We start from the raw sequence: 19409 nt of genomic DNA on the forward strand, positions 1-19409 counted from the left end.
TCGAAGTGGTAGTTCCATGTGTGTATCGCATACTATTGTGTGTAGAGATTCAGTATTTCACGAAAAAAACAGTCAATTAATTAAAGCACTATAGGTACGAATGACAGTGACAAATGCGAAAAAATAGAAATTGTTACCATTACCTGTTGAATAGGAAGGTACCGAATCTACATGAGTGAAGACGGTCGGTATGGTAATTAAAGTGCTCGTTGAATTGAAATAAATCAGGAAATTGCTGAGCTATTTGCCAAACGCAGTCTATGAACTGTAGAAATACCGGAGACCTGCCGGCATCACTGTAATGCTCGGCTCCATGACCGATTCTCTCTAAAAAACAGGAAAGATATCGTAGCAGGGGAATAGGAGGGATGAATATTTAAAGGACGTTCAGATACTTAATATGTACTGGTGTCTTTTTTTTAAATCTTCACGTTTCTAACGCGCACATCACCTGGGCGGTTAAGAATACAACAGGCGCGTTTGAGCATTCGCGTCCATTATAAGTTAAGTGCGATGCCTTATCCCAACATTCCTATAGTCGCAAAAGGCACCGTACTTTGTATACTCAATTTCATTATGACAAAGTCAGGCAAAAATCGAAATTCAAAATACAAGTATCAAAATTTTTTCAGTTTAGACTAAAAGTAGAAATATATACACCGTTACAGTTTTTTTCACATTCATTCGTTTCCACCAATATTTTTTTTCATATGCGGCATCTATTTGTTCATTACATTTAGCAATCTTATCCGTGAATGGATATGGAAGCGAAACAAACCAAGTTCAAAACTACAGGCGATATTCGGGGATCCGTGCCAGCCACAGACGTCTGATATCCGTCAAATAAATCCACAAGTACACCTTGAACGGCCAGATCTTGTACCCGATTAGTCTACTATAAAATCAGAACCACTTTTGTTGTGTCGAGATTCCTTTCCTCACCTCTTACTTCCTGGGTCTGATGCACAGTCGGCGTTGCAGGTCATTTCAGGCTCTTGTTACGGGCATCAAAACTTGTTTTTAACGCATTAATGATAAAAAATGTTGCATGTAATCGAGGTCGAAACCGGGAAACGGTGACTCACGTGCGAGCTCCGGACTTGTCTCCGGCTCGCGCGCACATTTATCGCCATTCCCTGGCTTACGTTACTTGATGCGTAAAGTACTAGTAGAAAGAGTACAATTTCGAAAATCTTCAGGTGAGTTGAAAAATTAACGACGGAGCCAGGAATCGAATCCGGTATCTAGAGATGCTTTACCGGAGACTTACTCCACTAGACCACCTAGCCGCCCTGTCTACAGTGTCATTAATTTCTCTCATCACCTGTATTCGAAATTGTTTTGTTTTCGTGTGCCTTGAATATCTACATCTTTACACATTTCTATATATTTATTGTAGATTTTAATAAAATTTACTAACCAAGCTCATTCGTGCGGGATATCCAATCTTGGAAAATTTATTGGAAAATGTTCACTGGTTCTGGAGATACTACACCATGGAACAAACAAAAAGCTGGGCCAAATAAATAGTTCTTGGCGGTGATTCGTTAGCATGAATCTTGATTCGATATGTTTAACATTTGGATTTCTACAGGCACTTTTATGACGGAATTATACCTTTTCGCAGAAGCTCTATAATCAGTAATTTCGTATGTGAAATAATAAGACAGTCGATCTGCCTCTTTTTGCAATAAACCAACGGATCTTGAATCGACTCTACAGAGTGAAGTAAATACGTGTAATATAATTGAAGAGAAAATTTATTGTGTAACAGGCAGGATGCGTTGCGTGATAGATGCCTTATTGCGTAAATTCGCGGACTCGAAAAATATCATACTGAAGATTTCAAACTCGGTACTTTCAATGTACTTGTGATGTTTTCTAATTTCGATTGTTTAAACTTCGATCACCAACAATTGATGATAGTTGTCCATTCAAAAGTATACTCAAAATTCGGACAGTATCTTCGCTGTTATGCTGGAAGTATTCCTTTCCTCGCATACTCGCGTTTTCTTTCATCCGTGAACAGACTAGGAGCGTACAAAGATCGTTCTCAGATCAGTTCTCGCTCACAATCAGTTCTCAGTTTGAAATCGCTTGAAGTCGTACTTAAAAATTGAAAACAGGATTAGAATTCAGCGAATTTTACATTCTGTCACATTTACTTCTGTTTCTGCAACTTGTTGAAAGTTTTTACTGACTGAAACACAAATGGATGGATAGCAAAGTTAACGTTCTACCCTTTAGGCTCATTCGTACCCTCTTCTACAAACAATTATACGTAATATACATATAGTAGATAAATTGATCAGACAGTCTACATTTTTATTGATCACACGGAATGCAGCTAGATTAGGAGATTTATCTAATTCAGCCATTATTAACATAAAATAATAAAGAGTTACGTATATACTGTATTAATTATCATATTGACCTTTAAGAGAAATTATGTACCTACCAACTAAAGAGCGCGCTTAAAAAACTTGTGGAGAATAAAAATTTGCAAAGATATTTGAGGAAAAAATATCTAAAATTTCGAAAAATGTTACGATGAAACCCGAACGTGGAGAAGTTTGTAATGACTTTTTTCGTGTGTTTCATCAAAATACATTATATATGCATGCCTTTTTGTCGAAGACTAGACGGAAACTATAAGTGGTCCGTAAGCTGTTATGGTAAAATAGAATTCGAATAGGAGACAAAAAATTTTGATGCATTGGGTAATGATACGGACGGAGACCTGTTCGATTTATGTGTATATTTTTTTGGCAAATTTTCTTTCAACGTGTAAAACACTGCATTCAAAGTTATTTGCATTCCAAAAAGTGCTGTCCATATAAATACAGTGGCGCGCCTAGACATAAAAGTTTTTTTTTCCAATCTAGCATTCACTGCAGTGACGGATTTACAGATTTCTTAGGAGTAGGCCGATAAATTTTTTAACAAGTAACGTGTATTAACGAAATAATGCACACGGAGAAAAGAAAACACATATATTTTTATTGCATTGCAAATTCAAATTTCCTCTTTCATATTATTTCAGTACCACCATGAGGATATTGAGTTAAAATTGAAAATCTGGAAAACGGTTGACTCTGTCTGCCGGCCTAAAAACTTTCTGCTGCTTTTGAGCTTATAGAGTTCGATGATATTATTTTTAATTCATCTTCGACGTCTCCGAACTCGAAAATACTTCCTTGTACACTGGTATTTTCGAGGTCATCGAGTATAAAAAATGGTTTTTTCTCACTCAGAAATGAAAAAATCCAAAAAATTGAAATTAATTAACAAGTAAGCAATTCTCCAATTTACATTCCAGATCAGTCTTGGTAGAATGAAATAATCAAGAAGGCCATGAAAACAGGTTATGTGGAAAAAAATTTGCATGAATTTTATTCGATCTGACTGTGAGGTGATGGAATATTCGAAAAAACGGTTGTTTTTTAAATTCTTCACTGACGATAAAAATTTTTTATAATTTTCGAATCAGTTGGATGCGTACCTATATTATAAATTATTCGGGGAAATTGGTCATTATGTTATTTTCTAAATTTCACACCAAATTTTACCACAATTGACATGGTTTTTTCAAGTTTTGTAGAGTAGTTTTCCAGAATAATCAAAAAAACTCTCTTTGCACAATTTTGTTTTCAAAATAACTCGAAATATCCTTAACTGATTGATTTCAAATTTCTACAAAATATAAGTTTTAGTTAGCCCTTCTAAATGCTGCAAAGCAGATCTGAATATGTAAATTCGTACGAGTCATAAAGTATTTACACACACGCTTAACCACACACAAACAGATAGACAGGCACTAAGACATTGCCTTGAAAATAGTCAGAATAGCTCTATAAGGACTTAAGAAATTGATGCCTGATGGAAACTCAATTTTCAAAAATGTGATTAAAATCTATAACTATTTCTTATTCATGGAAAATATTGAACTTTCTTAGCGGAATTAGAAAATTGACAAGACAAACGGTAATTAATAACCTCAGAAACAATGTCCAATCTCGCATACACGTGTATTATGAGCAGAGTTAGAAGAAGTAATTCAAAAATGAAAAGCTACATAAGAGAAAAGATGTAACTTGTACACTCTACTATAATTTGATCTATTCGATAGTAAATTAGGTTTTCATAATGCCAATATAATCGAAGAAATTTGCGATTCCATTCATTCAAATGAATCTTTGAATTGGTTTTTTCCGAGATCAGGATTTTTTCAAAAGTATGAGATTCCTCCAAGTTGCAAACTACTGTAGTTTTATAAAAATGAATTACGAACTAAAATTTTGTTCCTCATCCATGCGCAGTCACTTGACGTTGCAATACATACACCGGGAGAAATGAGTATTGAAGCATTTTATTTAGTTGTTTTGAAATGCTAATAAAATGCGGAAAACGTGTCTACGTTTGTTTACCGTAATCCTACTTGGTTTAAAAAACAGCATTAAATGTAGGAAGCTATTCGCGGCTTAAGGTCAAGTGTAAAACCAACAATACCAGTAATTCATTTCGAAGACTACCGTATGCAGTCTGCATTTGATAAAATTGATACGCAAGCTTGGCACAACCGTTGAGTAAAATAACATCGTTATGCTTACTATAAATTTAGAAAGTTGTATGTGTGTTTCAGCTGCAATAAAATTGTGAGTACACGAAGCCGCAAATATAATGATGAGTTTTCTTCATGCTTACTATAAATCTAATACAAAGATACCAAAATCGAATTAAGCGAGAAGAAGTGGGAATCGAATTTATCGTGTAGAGTTGCGTAATTAGGGAACCTGGGATGGAACGCGGTTCCGGATGTTTCAAGCTATACGATGGTTCTGACATGGAAAAAACTTGACGATCTCTTAAAAAAAGGATTTCTCGTTATTTTGATAAACACGTCACACGGCATATGGAGTATTTATCGATAGGACCTTTTTGGCATACCGTTAATGGATAAAAGAGCGTTTACCCCGTTCCGCCTCATATGCGTGGCCAAACGGGGTTGACTGTTTAATATTAATTGAAATAGGCTAGATGTGGTGAATTGATTCGGATTCGTCATCTTCGCTGCCCACACCTACGCATGAGTTGTGGGACCAACTTTTGGCACTAAGAACAAGAAATCCAGCATTCATCAGAAGTCGAATATACCCTGGGAAAAATTTTCTACGCCAAGCTACGAAAGCGTTCCAAATGACGCAGAAAACGACCACGACCAAAGTTTTTTACGTCAGTTGGAACATTTTCGTAGTTTGGCGCAGAAAATTTTCGCCAAAGTAGCCCTTCACAGAAGGCCCTTCGCCCCTCGCCGTTCCACCACGGCGCGCGCTTTTAGCTTATTTATTTAAAAAGCGGTACGGTTGGAATAAATGGTCGGAATAATGATGTGATAAGATTGTTGAGACCCTCTATATTGAATATATTGACTACTTGAAATTATGTCGTATACGAAATATCACTTATCTTTAAACAAAGGTCACGTGTTTCATACGAGGTTGGTGCGTGAATGTAGGAAATTTTCGGTACCGACTTGTAACGTAAGACTGAATATGAAACAATGGATGCTTACGTTACCTAGTAAGTAACAAACAAAATTAGTGACGGTTCTGATAAATGGAGGTGTTTTACTAAGAAGATAAGGGGGGTATCCCGTTCTGCCCCGGGTTACCCTACAAATAAACAGTGTTTGGAAATTACTAAACCACTTCTTTCGAGGATGACGCAAATATATAAACGTACGCGCCCCGAGTGAGGACCAGTGTTGACCCCACCAGATCTCGGCGCTGTTTTCTCTTGGATTCTGCAAAGAATTCTGCGGCATCAGTCCTTGCTTAGACGCTCGGTACCTTGGCCGAATTTCGTGGGTTTCTTTCTCACACCTCTGTGGTTAGGGTCTGCAATCGAGTGAATTATTCCGACAATAGAAACGATCGGAAAGGTTCATTTTTCGCGCTCTAGTTCGCCGCTATAACGCTATAAATCAACTGATGGTAAATTTTCCTGCGCGGGATGGTTTTTGAATATTATTTAAATTCGTAGCACAAGTGAAACTTCTTAAGATCGCGAGTTGACGTGTTATCTCTTATAATTTTAGGAAGTAAACCTCCGTGATTAATTCAAGAATCATTACTGACATCCCCGCTTATCGATTATTTTACAACACAGATTGATCACTAAACAAAGCTCTCTTTCATCGTGTCTTTAGCGACAAATCGAACCCTCGTAAAATTGTAAACGAAAAATAAAATACACGCTCCGTTAGTAAGCCAATATGGCACTGTTAAATATGTGCAGTATCGCGTTGTATTTAACACTTTTAACCACCATGTGCGTCGAAAACATATCAGCGACATCGGAAACAATGGAGCGAACGCTTCCGGCTTACGCCATCGCGCTGAAAGGTAGCTTGCTAAATTCCAGCTTGTGTCATGAAGAACTGGAAATCTTCAGGACAGCCGTTGATCAACGCAAGCTATGGGCGCTGAAAAGTTAGTATAATCAATTCTATGTGACATGAAATCCAGATACCTTGCCAGGACGAGAGCAAAATCATAATCAGCTTGATTCGTAAACAAATGAGCCAGACGTAATACGTTGAATTTCACATAATAACACAGCCCGCGGTGTCTCGTAACGCACTCATTGTCAGCTTCATCTACCCGGCTCTATACGGAATGCCGTTGAATTTTCTTTGCCTCGCAATACTAAATCATTTCTTCCACTATGTATACCTATAATATTACACATATAGTATAATATCATAGATGCACACGCCTGAATTACTTTCATTTCATGCAATCACTCAACCAATTCTTATACCTGGACATTCAAGTGTTGGTCGTTTGATAAAATCTCGGAGTGTCATCGTAGTTAAATTTCTACAAATATGGTTGTAGATTCAGTCAGAAGTATGGTGTACCGAGTAACGTGAATAATAATTGAAAAACAAGTAACAGAAATCACAATTTGACACACAGTGCTGGACTCCAGCGGGGCGGCCAAACCAGGTTTCATTTACGGCAATAATTATTGGCTGGGAAGCAGAAGCCAGTGCGAAGATGCGTCCAATACGAATCCGTTGATCATCGCGGACGGGGAACTTCGAAATAACTCCAAGTACCGCGATCCGGAACAGGAATATCCACCGTTTCCGCTCAACTACTTTGTCACACATTTCCACCACAACAGCACTCTTCAGTATCACGTCAGATTGCCGAACGAAGTAAGTACCTTAATTTGTTCCGAACCATAAATACAACAACCAATTTGTTTCTCTTACGGTTCGCGTTCATCCGTTTCTTTTTCCAGGATCTAATCACGTTGGGACTGTGTCTGCCGGCGTCTTGTTCGTCGAAAGAGTTGAGTCTGATTTTGACGAAGATATTCCAAGAAAGAACGCTTCTGGCTGGAAATCTGTACTCTGCCGATTTCAAGTTGGCGGAAGTCAGAGATCTCAATGACGATCATCAATGGCTGGTGGATGGAAAAATAATTCTTGTTGCGTGAGTAGCATTTTCTAATAGTCACGCACTTCACGATGGATTTCCGTATTGTGGTGATGAAAGTACTGTAATTTTTCACAAGTCTCCCTTCTCAGAATACTTCTAGTCCTCACTATTGGAATGGTAATTGTCGGAACAACTTACGATGTACTCGTCCATCAAAAGCAGATTCAGGCCCAAAAAATATCTTTGCATAACAACGAGTGCTGCTGTAAGTCGATTTCCACGTATGCTACCAATATGGCCATGTATTTAAATGCAAGAGTTCTTCCTGCGCCGTGGAGCCACGAATATTCTCACTCGAAATATCTATTTATTTCAAACCTGTGTTACAGATGAGAAAAAAACGGCAAACACGACAGAGTCTGCGGTTGTTCTTCCAGAATTCAAACAGACTACCATAGCAAAATTTATACTGTGCTTTTCGTGTTATACCAACACAAAGATCATACTTGATACAAAATTGAGCTCTGAAGCCGTACCTGTGATTCATGGTCTTAGATTTTTGGGAATGATGTGGATTATCATGATACACACGATTTTTTACATGGCTGATTACGCCGGTGAGTCGTTCTTCCGTCACTTTATATCATCAGAATTAGATGCGATTCGTGTTTCAAGGCAATTTACAAGATAACATGATTTTTCATTCCATTTGCATCCAACGACAATCCATATCTGTAAGCTTGTTAATTATAGATAATAAGCCGTGGGCATGGCGGAAGGCTGAAGGATTTGCAGTCCAGGTAATAAGCAACTCAACTTTGTCAGTTGACACGTTCTTCTTCATGAGTGGATTTTTAGTCTCTTACTTGTATTTGAACTCCAACAAAGGCAAGAAAGCGGATGACAAGTCGGTCGTTCATGTAGGCAAAGTGAATCACTTTGTCCTTATTATTCTGAAAAGATTCATTAGGTGAGCATTCGTAAGTAATATTTTCTGCATGAACGGAGAACATACGGATTGTGAACTGTAAGATTAGATTCCCTTTCACGAATATACAAGCGAGCCTTTTTTTTGTTTTTCGTATCGGCGCGTCTTGGAAAACCATAGTGTAAATAATTTTGAATGCTGAAAAAAAAAACTTGAATTGACTATACCGGTTTTGTTAAATAAATTTGGATATTCCCGTTATCATTGACATTAAATAATTGTAAGATGAAACCTTGCAGGCTGACTCCAGCATACATGATGGTATTAGGTTTATTACAAATAAATGCTGGTTGGTACGGAAAGACATCACAATTCTACATGACGGAAAGGCCGCAAGAAGTTTGCGCCAAGTATTGGTGGCGAAATATCCTGTACATCAACAATCTTTTCGGCAGAGAAACAATGGTATGAAATAAGCACGCTTACATATTATTCCGCACCCATTATAGTCTCTTGTAAAGAATTGATCATGATACGCGATTAAATTTCGCATTAGCCGATGCAAAACTAAACGTAAAATTTGTATCTTAATTTTTATCACCCTTCTGCTCACGCTTGGTAATTCGAAGGTACTTTATCCATCGGGTAATACCGTTTATGGTTTTCAATAACACATTCTTAAAAATTTTTATGTCACAGTGCATGTCATGGAGCTGGTACTTGTCGAATGACATGCAGTTTTTCATCATTGCAACGTTCACGTTGATTTTATCGTCAGTGTAAGTGGTATAAATAATGTATTTTTCAAGATAAATAATCTGGATGAAAATGCTTTGTTAGATCAGTATAAATGTTACACTTTGGTTTGAAAATAATGAGCATCATTTACGTTACAGATTTTTCTACACGGCAGTTGGCGTGCTGATATCTCTTCTGATTTCCTCCACAGTTTTAACCGGATACATTTCATATATTCACGAATATGTGCCAACGTAAGTGTATACCTGACTCAACAAGATCGTTTTTCGTTTACTCCATAAATATATGTTCCCATGTGATCAGGAGACCGTTTAAGCTTCAATTTAATAGTATGATAATACAAATAAACTGTAGCATATCGCTGGGTAAAAGTTTCGTGTATCACACGTAAAACCGTGTCGTTCAATCACGGTGATACTAAACAGACGTCCGTAAAATACTTATGAATCAGCGAAAATAAAATTCGGTAGTTAGCTATGAATTCGTGGTGTTATACAGGTTCGAATATACATTAATTTTTGACCAACTACTTTAACTGATAAAAAAAGTGACGAAACCGATCAGCACGATTTTATTTGTTTCAATTACGTTTCAATTCAAATTTTTGAGCCTCGTTTTATTCGATATGAAAAACAGGTTTGGTAAACGAAAAATGTGAAAATATTCAATATTTTAGTATCTCTTGAATAAACATCAATCGAAAAAGCTCCAAAACTTCCCCTGGAAAATGAGATTTTTTTTTGTTTGTACAGAATGGACGCGCAGTTTAACACGTTAGAAATTTTATATGATCCACCTTGGACGAGAATCGGACCTCACATAATCGGAGTTGCGACGGCATATATATTGATAAAATTGAACAAGAAACTGGACGTTAAGAAGGTGAGTTTTGAGCAAAGCCGTACAAATAGGATGATTCCGGGTGAGATGGCCGTAGTTTACACCTCACCTATGGCCATCTCACCCGGAATTAATCCGTTAATGTTCGTTACCTCGAGTATTCAGCATTCGAGTATTACTCGTCGTTACACCAGATGATCCGAGAAGTGACACGATGGGTAATGGACACTAAACTTAAAACTTGCAGAGAAACATCGTCCTGGGTTGGTGCCTTGGCAGTTCGTGCAACATTTTAGTCCTCTTTGGTTTGTGGGAGAGACACATTTCCGTCCTAACGTCAGCCTTTTACGTTGCCCTGAGCAGAACCGTATGGGCCGTAGGGATTGCATGGCTTGTAATAGCCTGCAGCACCAATCATGGCGGTAACTACGTCAAATCAATTGAACATAGAGTTGAACGATTTAGATATAGCAACGTAACTCTGAATTTTTGTTTTTGTTAGGAATCGTCAACAAAATCCTTTCATACAAGGGTTTTGTACCGCTGAGCAGGCTGACATACTGCGCATATCTCTTGAATCCATTTCTCATCAATTCGGTGTATCTTCATGCAGAAACGCCGATACACGTGGATTTTCTGCCTATCGTGAGTAGACGTGTGATTCAGTTCTGGGAAAAAGTGTATCTAAAAAAAATAAGTTATCGCACACACGTAGATCTGGATAATAATGGATAAGGAAAATCTATTCAATTTGCAACATTGTGATTTGTTTTTCAAGGCCACGCTGTTGTTCGGGAACTTCGTCATCACGTACTTCTGTGCTTATGCATTGTCATTGCTGTTTGAAACTCCCATTGTGCTATTGATGAGAATGCTAACCGCATTTATGGTACGAAAAAGATGACAATTCTATCGTTGGCTTTTGTTTTATGTACATACATTGTATAATTTAATGTTAAATATTATTATTTTTATGAAAGTCTAATTTTTCGTCGGATGCTAGATTGTTTATAATAAAAAATTGAAAAAAAACCAACATTATGCAAGATCTATAAACATCATTGTACCAAGATTGAAATAATCCGGAAGGGTAAACAATAATATTTAGGCACAATCCTAAAACGGACCACCTATTGTATTTATCACTGCGAAAAACTTCACCTTGCAAAAAAAATTCTCTTTTATTTCAAAACACGTTTCATCACACATAAACGACTATTGCTTAGCATTTTCTAACATGCGTTTATGTTTGTATGCAGAAAATTTTGTATTATGAATACCGGGAAAACGTCTTGACGGGTTAGGATGAAAGTTGGTTCTAGCTTGAAAAAAATTCATAATTTACCTAGAATTGGTACGTAATATTTCATTTTCAATTTTGACGCCATTCTAAATTCGTATGTATTCAAGTACAGGATATTGTATCTCAAGTGAAACGGTTGAACATCTTAGACAAATGTTGTAGAGTTTCGGGGGTATCGTGAAAAAGTTCCATCTACAAACTTATTTCTTATGTGTATCTTTTTCTACCTCGGTATTGTTTACCACTTCGAAATTTTTCGTGTTCGCCATCCAGCCCCAGTCTCTCCTATGCGAACACCTACCGAATTAAATTGGTTTTGGGCTGAATGGATTCATCATAGACACACTTATTCCTCCTGTTGGAACTCGCTGGAATATTGCGATGTTATAAAACGTTTGAATAGCTACAATTTATTATTTATTAACGCGTACTTTATACAAAGTTAGATGTCAGAGTTGAATTTAAAGATTGAAAATTGGCCACTATGGGTATCAGTCAAAGTGGTAGTTCCATGTGTATATCTCACACCATTGTGTGCAGAGGTTCAGTATTTCATGAAGAAGGTAGTTGAAGCGTAAGAATCGTTTAAAAAATTGTGATGGAGGAAAGGAAAGTTAGGTGGTGGATTATGAGTGAACTGGAGAATGTATTCTTGGAGGTGCTGGTGATGTGAGCGATCTATTCGCGCGTGTCGCTTGTTCACGACGACATTCTTCCACCTTCTTTTCGAGTTGCTCTTTTTGGATGAGAAGTTCCCGCGTGCGTTGATATACAGGGTCCTAAAGATTTGTACAAGATATTAAAATCGCATTTTATCTAGACCTTAAGAACTATAGGTTGATCTTTCAAACTTCCGCAATACGGACAAGAAAAAGACATATAATTTACTCATCGATTAATTGCCAATGCTTGAAATTACCTGTTGCCTCATACTGGGATTCCACCTGCAGTAAAGACGTTTCCATAATTTGATATGCCTCATACTGGCAATTGGCATTAGTACTAACTGATGCAGTGGACCTGCCCAGTACAGTGGATTTTGGTATAAAGATAGTTGACTGTTAGTGTACGACCAGAGTGATACTGTTCTTTGTTTTAGCTGCTCTTGAACCCTTTCTCGATCGCTGTAAAGAGTCAATCACAATAATCTCGGTCAATCAAAGTGTAATGTAGGTACGAATGACAGTGACACATGTGAAGAAACACAAATATCTACAGTTACCTGTTGAAAAGGAAGGTACCGAATCTACATGAGTAAAGATGGTCCAGTATGGTAATTAAAAAGTGTTCATTGAATTGAAATGCATTAGGAAATTGCTGATATATTTGCCAGACGCAGTCTATGAACTGTAGAAATACTGGAGACCTATCGGCATCACTGTGATGCTCGTCTCCATGGCCGATTCTCTAAAAAAGTAAAAGAGAAAACAGAATAGGGGAATAAGACGGTTGCATATTTAAGAGATGTTCAGATATTTGTTCCAGTAATTTACGGAATAAAAATACCTACTTGTTGAAACTTGTGTCCAAAGCTAAGCCATTCCTTTTCTACGAGGACTTCAAAGCCTCGAATTGTTCGGTAGTATGGATCCAGCATCAACATTGCTAATGCCGTAAGCTGTGACATGAAATAAAGTAAATTACAGTAGCAGAAATTTAATATGAACTGGTGTATTTTTTTTTAATCTTCATGCATCTAATAGGCACATTACCTGGGGAGTTCTATCCCAACCATCAGAACAGTGGACCAATACTGACGTTTTGTGATTTTCTACTTTGTCAACTATCCGCAAAGCGCCAGCTAATATGCATTTAATGTGTTTCAGCCAATACGTCGATTCTATACCAGAGAGCCATCTCGTTTCGTCAATTACCGGAAAACACAATTCTGAAAAGTAACAAGTATTGCTAGATTATTACATGAATGTCTAGGAAAAATGGCAGGTTATGAGGAGTAATGAATTTTAAATTCGAATAATTATTTAGAGGTACGTTTGGAAATGTTTTATCAGCAAAATGTTTGACACAGCACAAGAAATCAATACGTGTAAACAGACCCTTCAACTTTCGCAAACTCTCCCTCATTACGTGAATGTTGTGTATGTCTAGAAAGACAAGCTCTGCATTTTGGTACGCATCTTCGCTTTCGTAACCGCCCCCCTTTGCCTTGTTGGCGATTGCATTGGCACTAGGCCGGGCATCCATGATAAAAAGTTTATGACTTTGAGCATTCGCGTCCATTATAAGTTGAACGTATCTTTCATCCTCACGACTCCTTTTTCCACCAACGCCGACTAGCGGTTGCGCACACCGTGTTATAGTAGCTTGACTCTCCGGATGAATCCAAGAAAGAACGGGCAATCTACCACGGCTACGAAATGCCGCAGCAGCCTGCAAATCTTCGTCAGTTGCCGCAGCTGGTACTGCCCATACGGCTGGGTAGCTATCGCACAACGAATAGGTGTCATTTATTTTTGATATTTTCCACATATCGTTGTTAACTCCCTGAAACATTGTATATTACCGAAAAGAATATCAGAATATTTTCTTTCTACTGTAATTCAACAAATGCGAAAAACATGACGACGTTACCATTCTCTTGAGTTCGGCGATTGGTTCGTAAACGTTCCAGCCATTTTCTGAAAATGTCTCGGAATACTGGAAAGCAAAAAGTGGCAGCTTGTGCGAAAGCGGAAACGAGTACTGTTGCAATTTCTCAAATACATTTCGTCTGGAGTGATTTTCCTGCTTGTGCGCAAACTTCAGGTTTCTCATATCTTTACAGAAGACTTCAATCCCATAGGAATTTTCTCCTCTACTGGACGCACCTCCAACTTTTTCGATTCGACTGACAACACCCAAAGGTACTTCGACCACGTAAGGCGTTTCTCGATCTATACTTTTAAAATATAACTTGTAATTCGTTACACTAAGTATACCTCTCGCAGGACCTGAATATGGGCAAAGGTATGTAACTTCGCGTGCTTGTCCATGCACGTGTTCCCCACTGAACAGCGGTGGTCCCGTGTCGCTACCAGACAAATTCTGAAAAAATTATGGTAATTTAGATATCTGACAGAAGATGTCCCGATAAATATCAATTCAAGTCTACTTGAAAATGAAAGCTTACACCGTTACACGGAAAATTTGTCTACCTACTTTCAAAAAAAACGAACAAATGAATTGAATTTTATACAGCTTGATATAAATGTGATGGAAAAAATAGTATAATTCCATTACTAGTCTTAATTTTATCATCCCCAAGACGTCGCAAGGAATAATAACGAAATACAGAAGAAATTGAAATTATATTGCAATAATGATATCATGCGTTACTCAAATGAAAAACACGTGAACAATGACATTATTGACGGACGACTGAGTAATAAAGAGATTTGTAGAAAAAATTAAATTGCTTCTTGCACAATGTGCAACATCAATGAAAAGCATTCATTAGCACGGATATCAACTATCTGTATCAATACCTCACTCCGTTGCTCTTGAGTTTCTTTCTTTGTTTCTAAAGCAGAAACGATATTATTATCTGTTGACGTCGAGCTTGTTGAAAAGCTTTTTGAGTGCGATGCCTTATCCCAACATTCCTATAGTCGCAAAAGGCATCGTACTTTGTATACTCAATTTCATTGCGACAAAGTCAGGCAAAAATCGAAATTCAAAATACAAGTATCAAATTTTTTTCAATTTAGACTAAAAGTAGAAATATATACACAGTTGCAGTTTTTTTCACATTAATTCATTGCCATCAACATTTTGATTCATATGCGGCATCTATTTGTTCATTACAATAAAATGGTAATGCGAATGTCTTACCGACTCTTGTCCAATTTTGGAGTTGAGTGAGCTGCTTTTACTGTCCGAATTAAGAGAATCTGAACTTGCATTCTTTGAATTGTTTTTTTCAATATTCAAGAGCTCGGCACTACTTCTTTTTTCCATGCTTGTAGCAAGTATGGCATCCACTATCTCCAAAATAATAGAACTGATGTTAGGTGCATCTAAGGTGTCCCTCAAATCTGTAGGGGCAGTGATATCAGTTAATTTTTGAATATCGTCAGCATCTGTAAAAGATTGATCTTCTTGTATCGTTTCGAGGGAGATGGAAGGAAGTATGTGTTCAAGAGTCTCTGATGACGGGGGATCGGGAGCAGGCTCTCCAACTTTTGGGTATTGGACTCTGATTTGTGGAGAAGTTATAGTCGCATGAAGTTTTGAGACTTGAAATTGTGTTGAATTTTCATTGAATGTGCAATATTGATGAGCGAGTTTTTCGTACATATTTTTTGATTCTTGTACAGGCGTTACAATGTTTTCACGTTCCATTGTGAACAATGCAATGTTCTTTAGAGGCCAAGAATCTCGTCTGTAAAAACTATTTTAGTGAATTTCACTGATTTTACACAAAACTAATATTGTTACGAAAGACTAACAGAAGTGGTTTTAGATAATACACAGCATTATATCTAGAAACTTAAAAATCTAGCGCGCAAGATTCTCTACCGCGGTAAGCAGTATTCTAATATCTGTGATTCGAGTGACGTTAGGATCTCTTCAAGTATGAGAATTGTTTAGTATTGCCAATATGAATGAATTGTCTGAGAAAAATTTAACATATGTTAAACGTTACCGATATCGCATGTGTGAATTGTCATAAATTATATAGTCGAAAACATTAAACGTCTGAATCAGTCAAGCATTGCTCACATGACGAGTGAGGCGCGGGTATTTAAGATCGGCAAAAGCCACACCCACAATAATTAACGGGTATTCGTGGTTCATAATGGAAAATAGTAAAGAGTTTTAACAAAACGGTTAAAAACTGCATCACGATAGAACTAACCTCCACAAAGCGTGGTCACATCGACAATTTTTATGGTGAATCGGCCTGACAGTTCGATTTGTGTTTGACAGAAGCGGCCATGCTGGAATTTAAGTTCACGCCAAAATGCAGATGGCGACACCTGCTAAACTGTATTCCATGCGCAATTCACTGATGTATTCAAATATATTCAAATTTGTTTCAAGCACGGTTAAAGTTTGAAAAAGTATGCTTTGCTGTGTCAACGTTTTCAAACAATCAGCAGTCTTGCGGTTTATTTGTGTGGATATTGATTCCAATCTTTTGACAATTCGGGTTGAAGTTGTGTTCCGAAATAACTTAGTTTTTGGAATTGAAAAATATAAGGAATACTTCAGACTTTCTGAAACCAGTCTAAATCAATTAAAAAATCTCATTTATCAGGAGAATCATTCAGTTGTAAAACAGTTTAAAATTGAAAGATTGTGCATATTTTAATCGTTACGAACACTATCTTTTAATAAGCAATTAAGAATATTTCGATATGACCTTTGTCTTACGTAATTGTGCTTTGAGAAACCTTCAGATTTGTTCACAATTCCCACTGTTCATGTATATACTTTGTACTGCAGAGGCTCAATTAGTTTTGCTAAGCCTAATGATCCGAAAAGTTTATATTAGACGAAGATGCATTTTTAAACCGACTAATCTTGCCAAAAAAAAAAAAACGAATAATCCAGAATTTCTACTACAAAATTCTCGGAAATTTTGATGATCAATAAAATAAATTAAATTAATTAAAATTCGTAATAATTTCATTAGTTTATAACAAATTAATTTTATGCGAAAGTAATAACATGATTGAACCTGTTTTCAAAATTCATAAGTAACAGTGTAGGTTCAATATTGGAACAGATACACCTATTTTAAATTGTTAAGCGCGGATCACCGGTCATTAGACTATCGCATACAATTTCCGCGATCTTTGACACCTCTGAACGTTACAGAATGTATAGATTACACTGGAAATTCTAAATATGAATAGTGATATTATGTATACGTATGGCGGCGACGTATATTAATATCCGTAGCTATACGTATACATATGCAGATTTTGGTTACAAAGGTGATGGATCATGTTATACAACGTGAGATATATTATATTCTAATTTCTAAGAACCAAGGGAATTTGAATATGTATTACTTCAACGAACAATGGGATTGTGATTCTATTCTAAGCCGTCCGCGCGGGGTATCGCAAAAACGCGACTCAGTATCTCGGAGATCACCTTGACAAAAAGAATACATTACTTCCGCGGCAGGATTATACTTTCAGAAATATTCTGCTTGTACCACGCGGAAGTGGATAAGCATGTTATAAGCTCCAACGCTATGAACAATTAACTGTGATAGTTAATCCGGCGTCCTGTCTGCAATCGTACACAGTATATCACGTGTCGTGATTATTTTTGAAATGTACAAAGTTGATTTTCAACGTCTACTTTCAGTCAAATGACTACACGGAGTCAGTTTAAAATGGGTATTGCCGCTATCACGAAATATTACCAGAAACCACACAGGACACGACAGCATGCAAAATAAAATTTCTTCTTTCTTCACATTAAATCGAGGGTGATAAAATGCCATTAAAAAAAATTTAAGAAATATGCTCATATATATTTTTGTTTCGGAAGCCTTTGAAACTGCTCTGTGTTTATTTGTTCGAAAAATAACAGCCTAGATTGACTTACATAATTGTACCAGCGAACCGCTGCATGACAGATGCTGACCGGTTTAGAAGTACATACATACAATTTGACATATTAAAATGGAGTAAAACGCGGCTTGATTGAGCCATGACCCGTTTCTGGTCGTAATACAACATTCTCATACGTAGCGATTTCCGCCGATGTGCACATTGTACATGTATGTACATCAAGCCGGTAACAAATGCGATTAGGTCAGTATTGTAGGGGTTCCCCTCCACCCGGATCTCGTTAGCACTACCTATCTCAAATCGGCTTATTGTCGAGACTGCTCACCGCCTCACGTTCTCACAATCTTCTCACGCCACAGGTACTACATACAGAATTGCGAATCGGGCGAATCAGAGTATCTCCAAACGGTGGAATTGATCGATGTTTGAATTATTTCTATTATATGATTTATATATCCATTCCCATCGAGCGTATCGCGTGTACCTAATCCACACACTGACGAAATATTTTTGAAAAATTAATTTCACCTTGGGTATTATTGCAAAATATTTTTGCCAATTGAAAAATCCCTATTAACAATTTAAAGATGTTAGGTCCAACCGAATAAATGACTTATCACGCAAGGAGTCAAACAAAAATAAATTGTTAGAGATGCGAATTTTTTTGAGAAGAAATTGATTCATTGTAGTATTATATTTTCGTAGCAATGAGAGATGAGATGAATTTACACAACGTAAGGTCGATTTTTTTATTCGTAATAAGAAAGGTAATATATAGTCATTTAAAAAAAAATGATTCAACGGAACAGAATAAATAGACACTGTGTTGGATAGCGTGAAGTGTCACGTGCGAATGTCTTAAGTTCCGCACATTTCAACGTGAAATATAAAATTGTTTTATATCATCAACCATACATATACTATATATGTGTGTATATATATATATATACTGATACATATATATGCATATATATCAATATATGCATCAATATATATATATATATATATTGATAGATTAATAAAATTGATAGTCAACATACGAATATACAATCGACTATGAGTGTGTATACTATATATTTATATAAAGTCAATATTTATAACATGCAGTATTTAATAATATAATCTATGCATTATACTGCACATTGTGTTATAATAATAAAGTATATAATATTATATATTATAACTTTATACTGTAGATCTTTCAGTTTTCTTTTTTTCTCTATACAATGACGATATAACTTAGTTTCCGGCTATACCTGATTTGTTTTGTTTCACAAACATTTATACAAAAGTTTATTACCGTCTACTAGATATATTAGATTTGATTTTGACATTAAGGTGTGTCACTGTGGTGGCCCTGATAGGTATATGTTGTATGTTTTAATAGTATTTTTTTCAGTTCAAATGAAGTTTGCTATACATCATACATCTAGTGAATTTGAAAACCGTCTTTTTACAGTAATTCACATTATACATATTTATATAGAGTCAGGGAAAGTGATGTGATTTTTTTTACCCTTTACTTTTTTAAAAACCCTTTCCTATTTCTTTTCTACTCTGTTGTTCTCATTAAACATTTTAGGTTAACATTCAGA

The 19409-nt window shown here is 36.5% G+C and overlaps 2 protein-coding genes across 6 annotated transcripts; one reads left to right on the forward strand and one right to left on the reverse strand.

Annotated features, from left to right (window-relative positions):
* The first annotated feature begins 5774 nt into the window (after window positions 1–5774).
* LOC124214924 (nose resistant to fluoxetine protein 6-like) lies at window positions 5775–11000 on the forward strand. The gene is made up of 13 exons (XM_046617680.2): window positions 5775–6491; window positions 6981–7225; window positions 7312–7505; window positions 7601–7716; window positions 7841–8068; window positions 8205–8421; window positions 8679–8844; window positions 9079–9158; window positions 9276–9371; window positions 9891–10020; window positions 10226–10400; window positions 10481–10623; window positions 10757–11000. The coding sequence occupies exons 1-13, from the start codon at window positions 6275–6277 to the stop codon at window positions 10880–10882; spliced, it is 2133 nt and encodes a 710-aa protein (XP_046473636.1). The 5' UTR covers window positions 5775–6274; the 3' UTR covers window positions 10883–11000.
* Window positions 11001–11675: 675 nt separating this feature from the next.
* On the reverse strand, window positions 11676–17629 carry mtm (phosphatidylinositol-3-phosphate phosphatase). 5 transcript variants are annotated; one of them, XM_069134719.1, is made up of 12 exons: window positions 16965–17629; window positions 16647–16752; window positions 16140–16511; window positions 15113–15315; window positions 14767–14883; window positions 13874–14326; window positions 13339–13786; window positions 12994–13169; window positions 12792–12899; window positions 12504–12688; window positions 12201–12405; window positions 11676–12060 (listed from the first exon to the last, which is right to left on the reverse strand). In XM_069134719.1, the coding sequence occupies exons 4-12, from the start codon at window positions 15236–15238 to the stop codon at window positions 11908–11910; spliced, it is 1971 nt and encodes a 656-aa protein (XP_068990820.1). In that variant the 5' UTR covers window positions 15239–15315; window positions 16140–16511; window positions 16647–16752; window positions 16965–17629; the 3' UTR covers window positions 11676–11907. The 5 variants fall into 5 exon arrangements, with proteins under 5 accessions (XP_068990820.1, XP_046473643.1, XP_046473644.1 ...); XM_046617687.2 differs by having other exon boundaries at window positions 15113–15360; window positions 16647–17629; XM_046617688.2 differs by lacking the exon at window positions 16140–16511 and having other exon boundaries at window positions 16647–17629.
* Between the last annotated feature and the right edge of the window lie 1780 nt (window positions 17630–19409).

This window comes from Neodiprion pinetum, chromosome 3 (genome assembly GCF_021155775.2).
Source record: "Neodiprion pinetum isolate iyNeoPine1 chromosome 3, iyNeoPine1.2, whole genome shotgun sequence".
In the NCBI taxonomy this organism is placed as follows: domain Eukaryota; kingdom Metazoa; phylum Arthropoda; class Insecta; order Hymenoptera; family Diprionidae; genus Neodiprion; species Neodiprion pinetum.

Coding starts and splice junctions, on each gene's coding strand:
- mtm (XM_046617685.2), bottom strand. CDS start 15,951: ATGACAATTCACACATGCGATATCG. Junction 14,884..15,112: donor CCAAAATTGGACAAGAGTCG/GTAAGACATTCG, acceptor TTGCGACTATAG/GAATGTTGGGATAAGGCATC. Junction 12,689..12,791: donor TTGGACACAAGTTTCAACAA/GTAGGTATTTTT, acceptor TTACTTTTTTAG/AGAATCGGCCATGGAGACGA.
- LOC124214924 (XM_046617680.2), top strand. CDS start 6,275: ATGGCACTGTTAAATATGTGCAGTATCGCGTTGTATTTAACACTTTTA. Junction 6,492..6,980: donor CAAGCTATGGGCGCTGAAAA/GTTAGTATAATC, acceptor TTTGACACACAG/TGCTGGACTCCAGCGGGGCG. Junction 9,159..9,275: donor ACGTTGATTTTATCGTCAGT/GTAAGTGGTATA, acceptor TTTACGTTACAG/ATTTTTCTACACGGCAGTTG.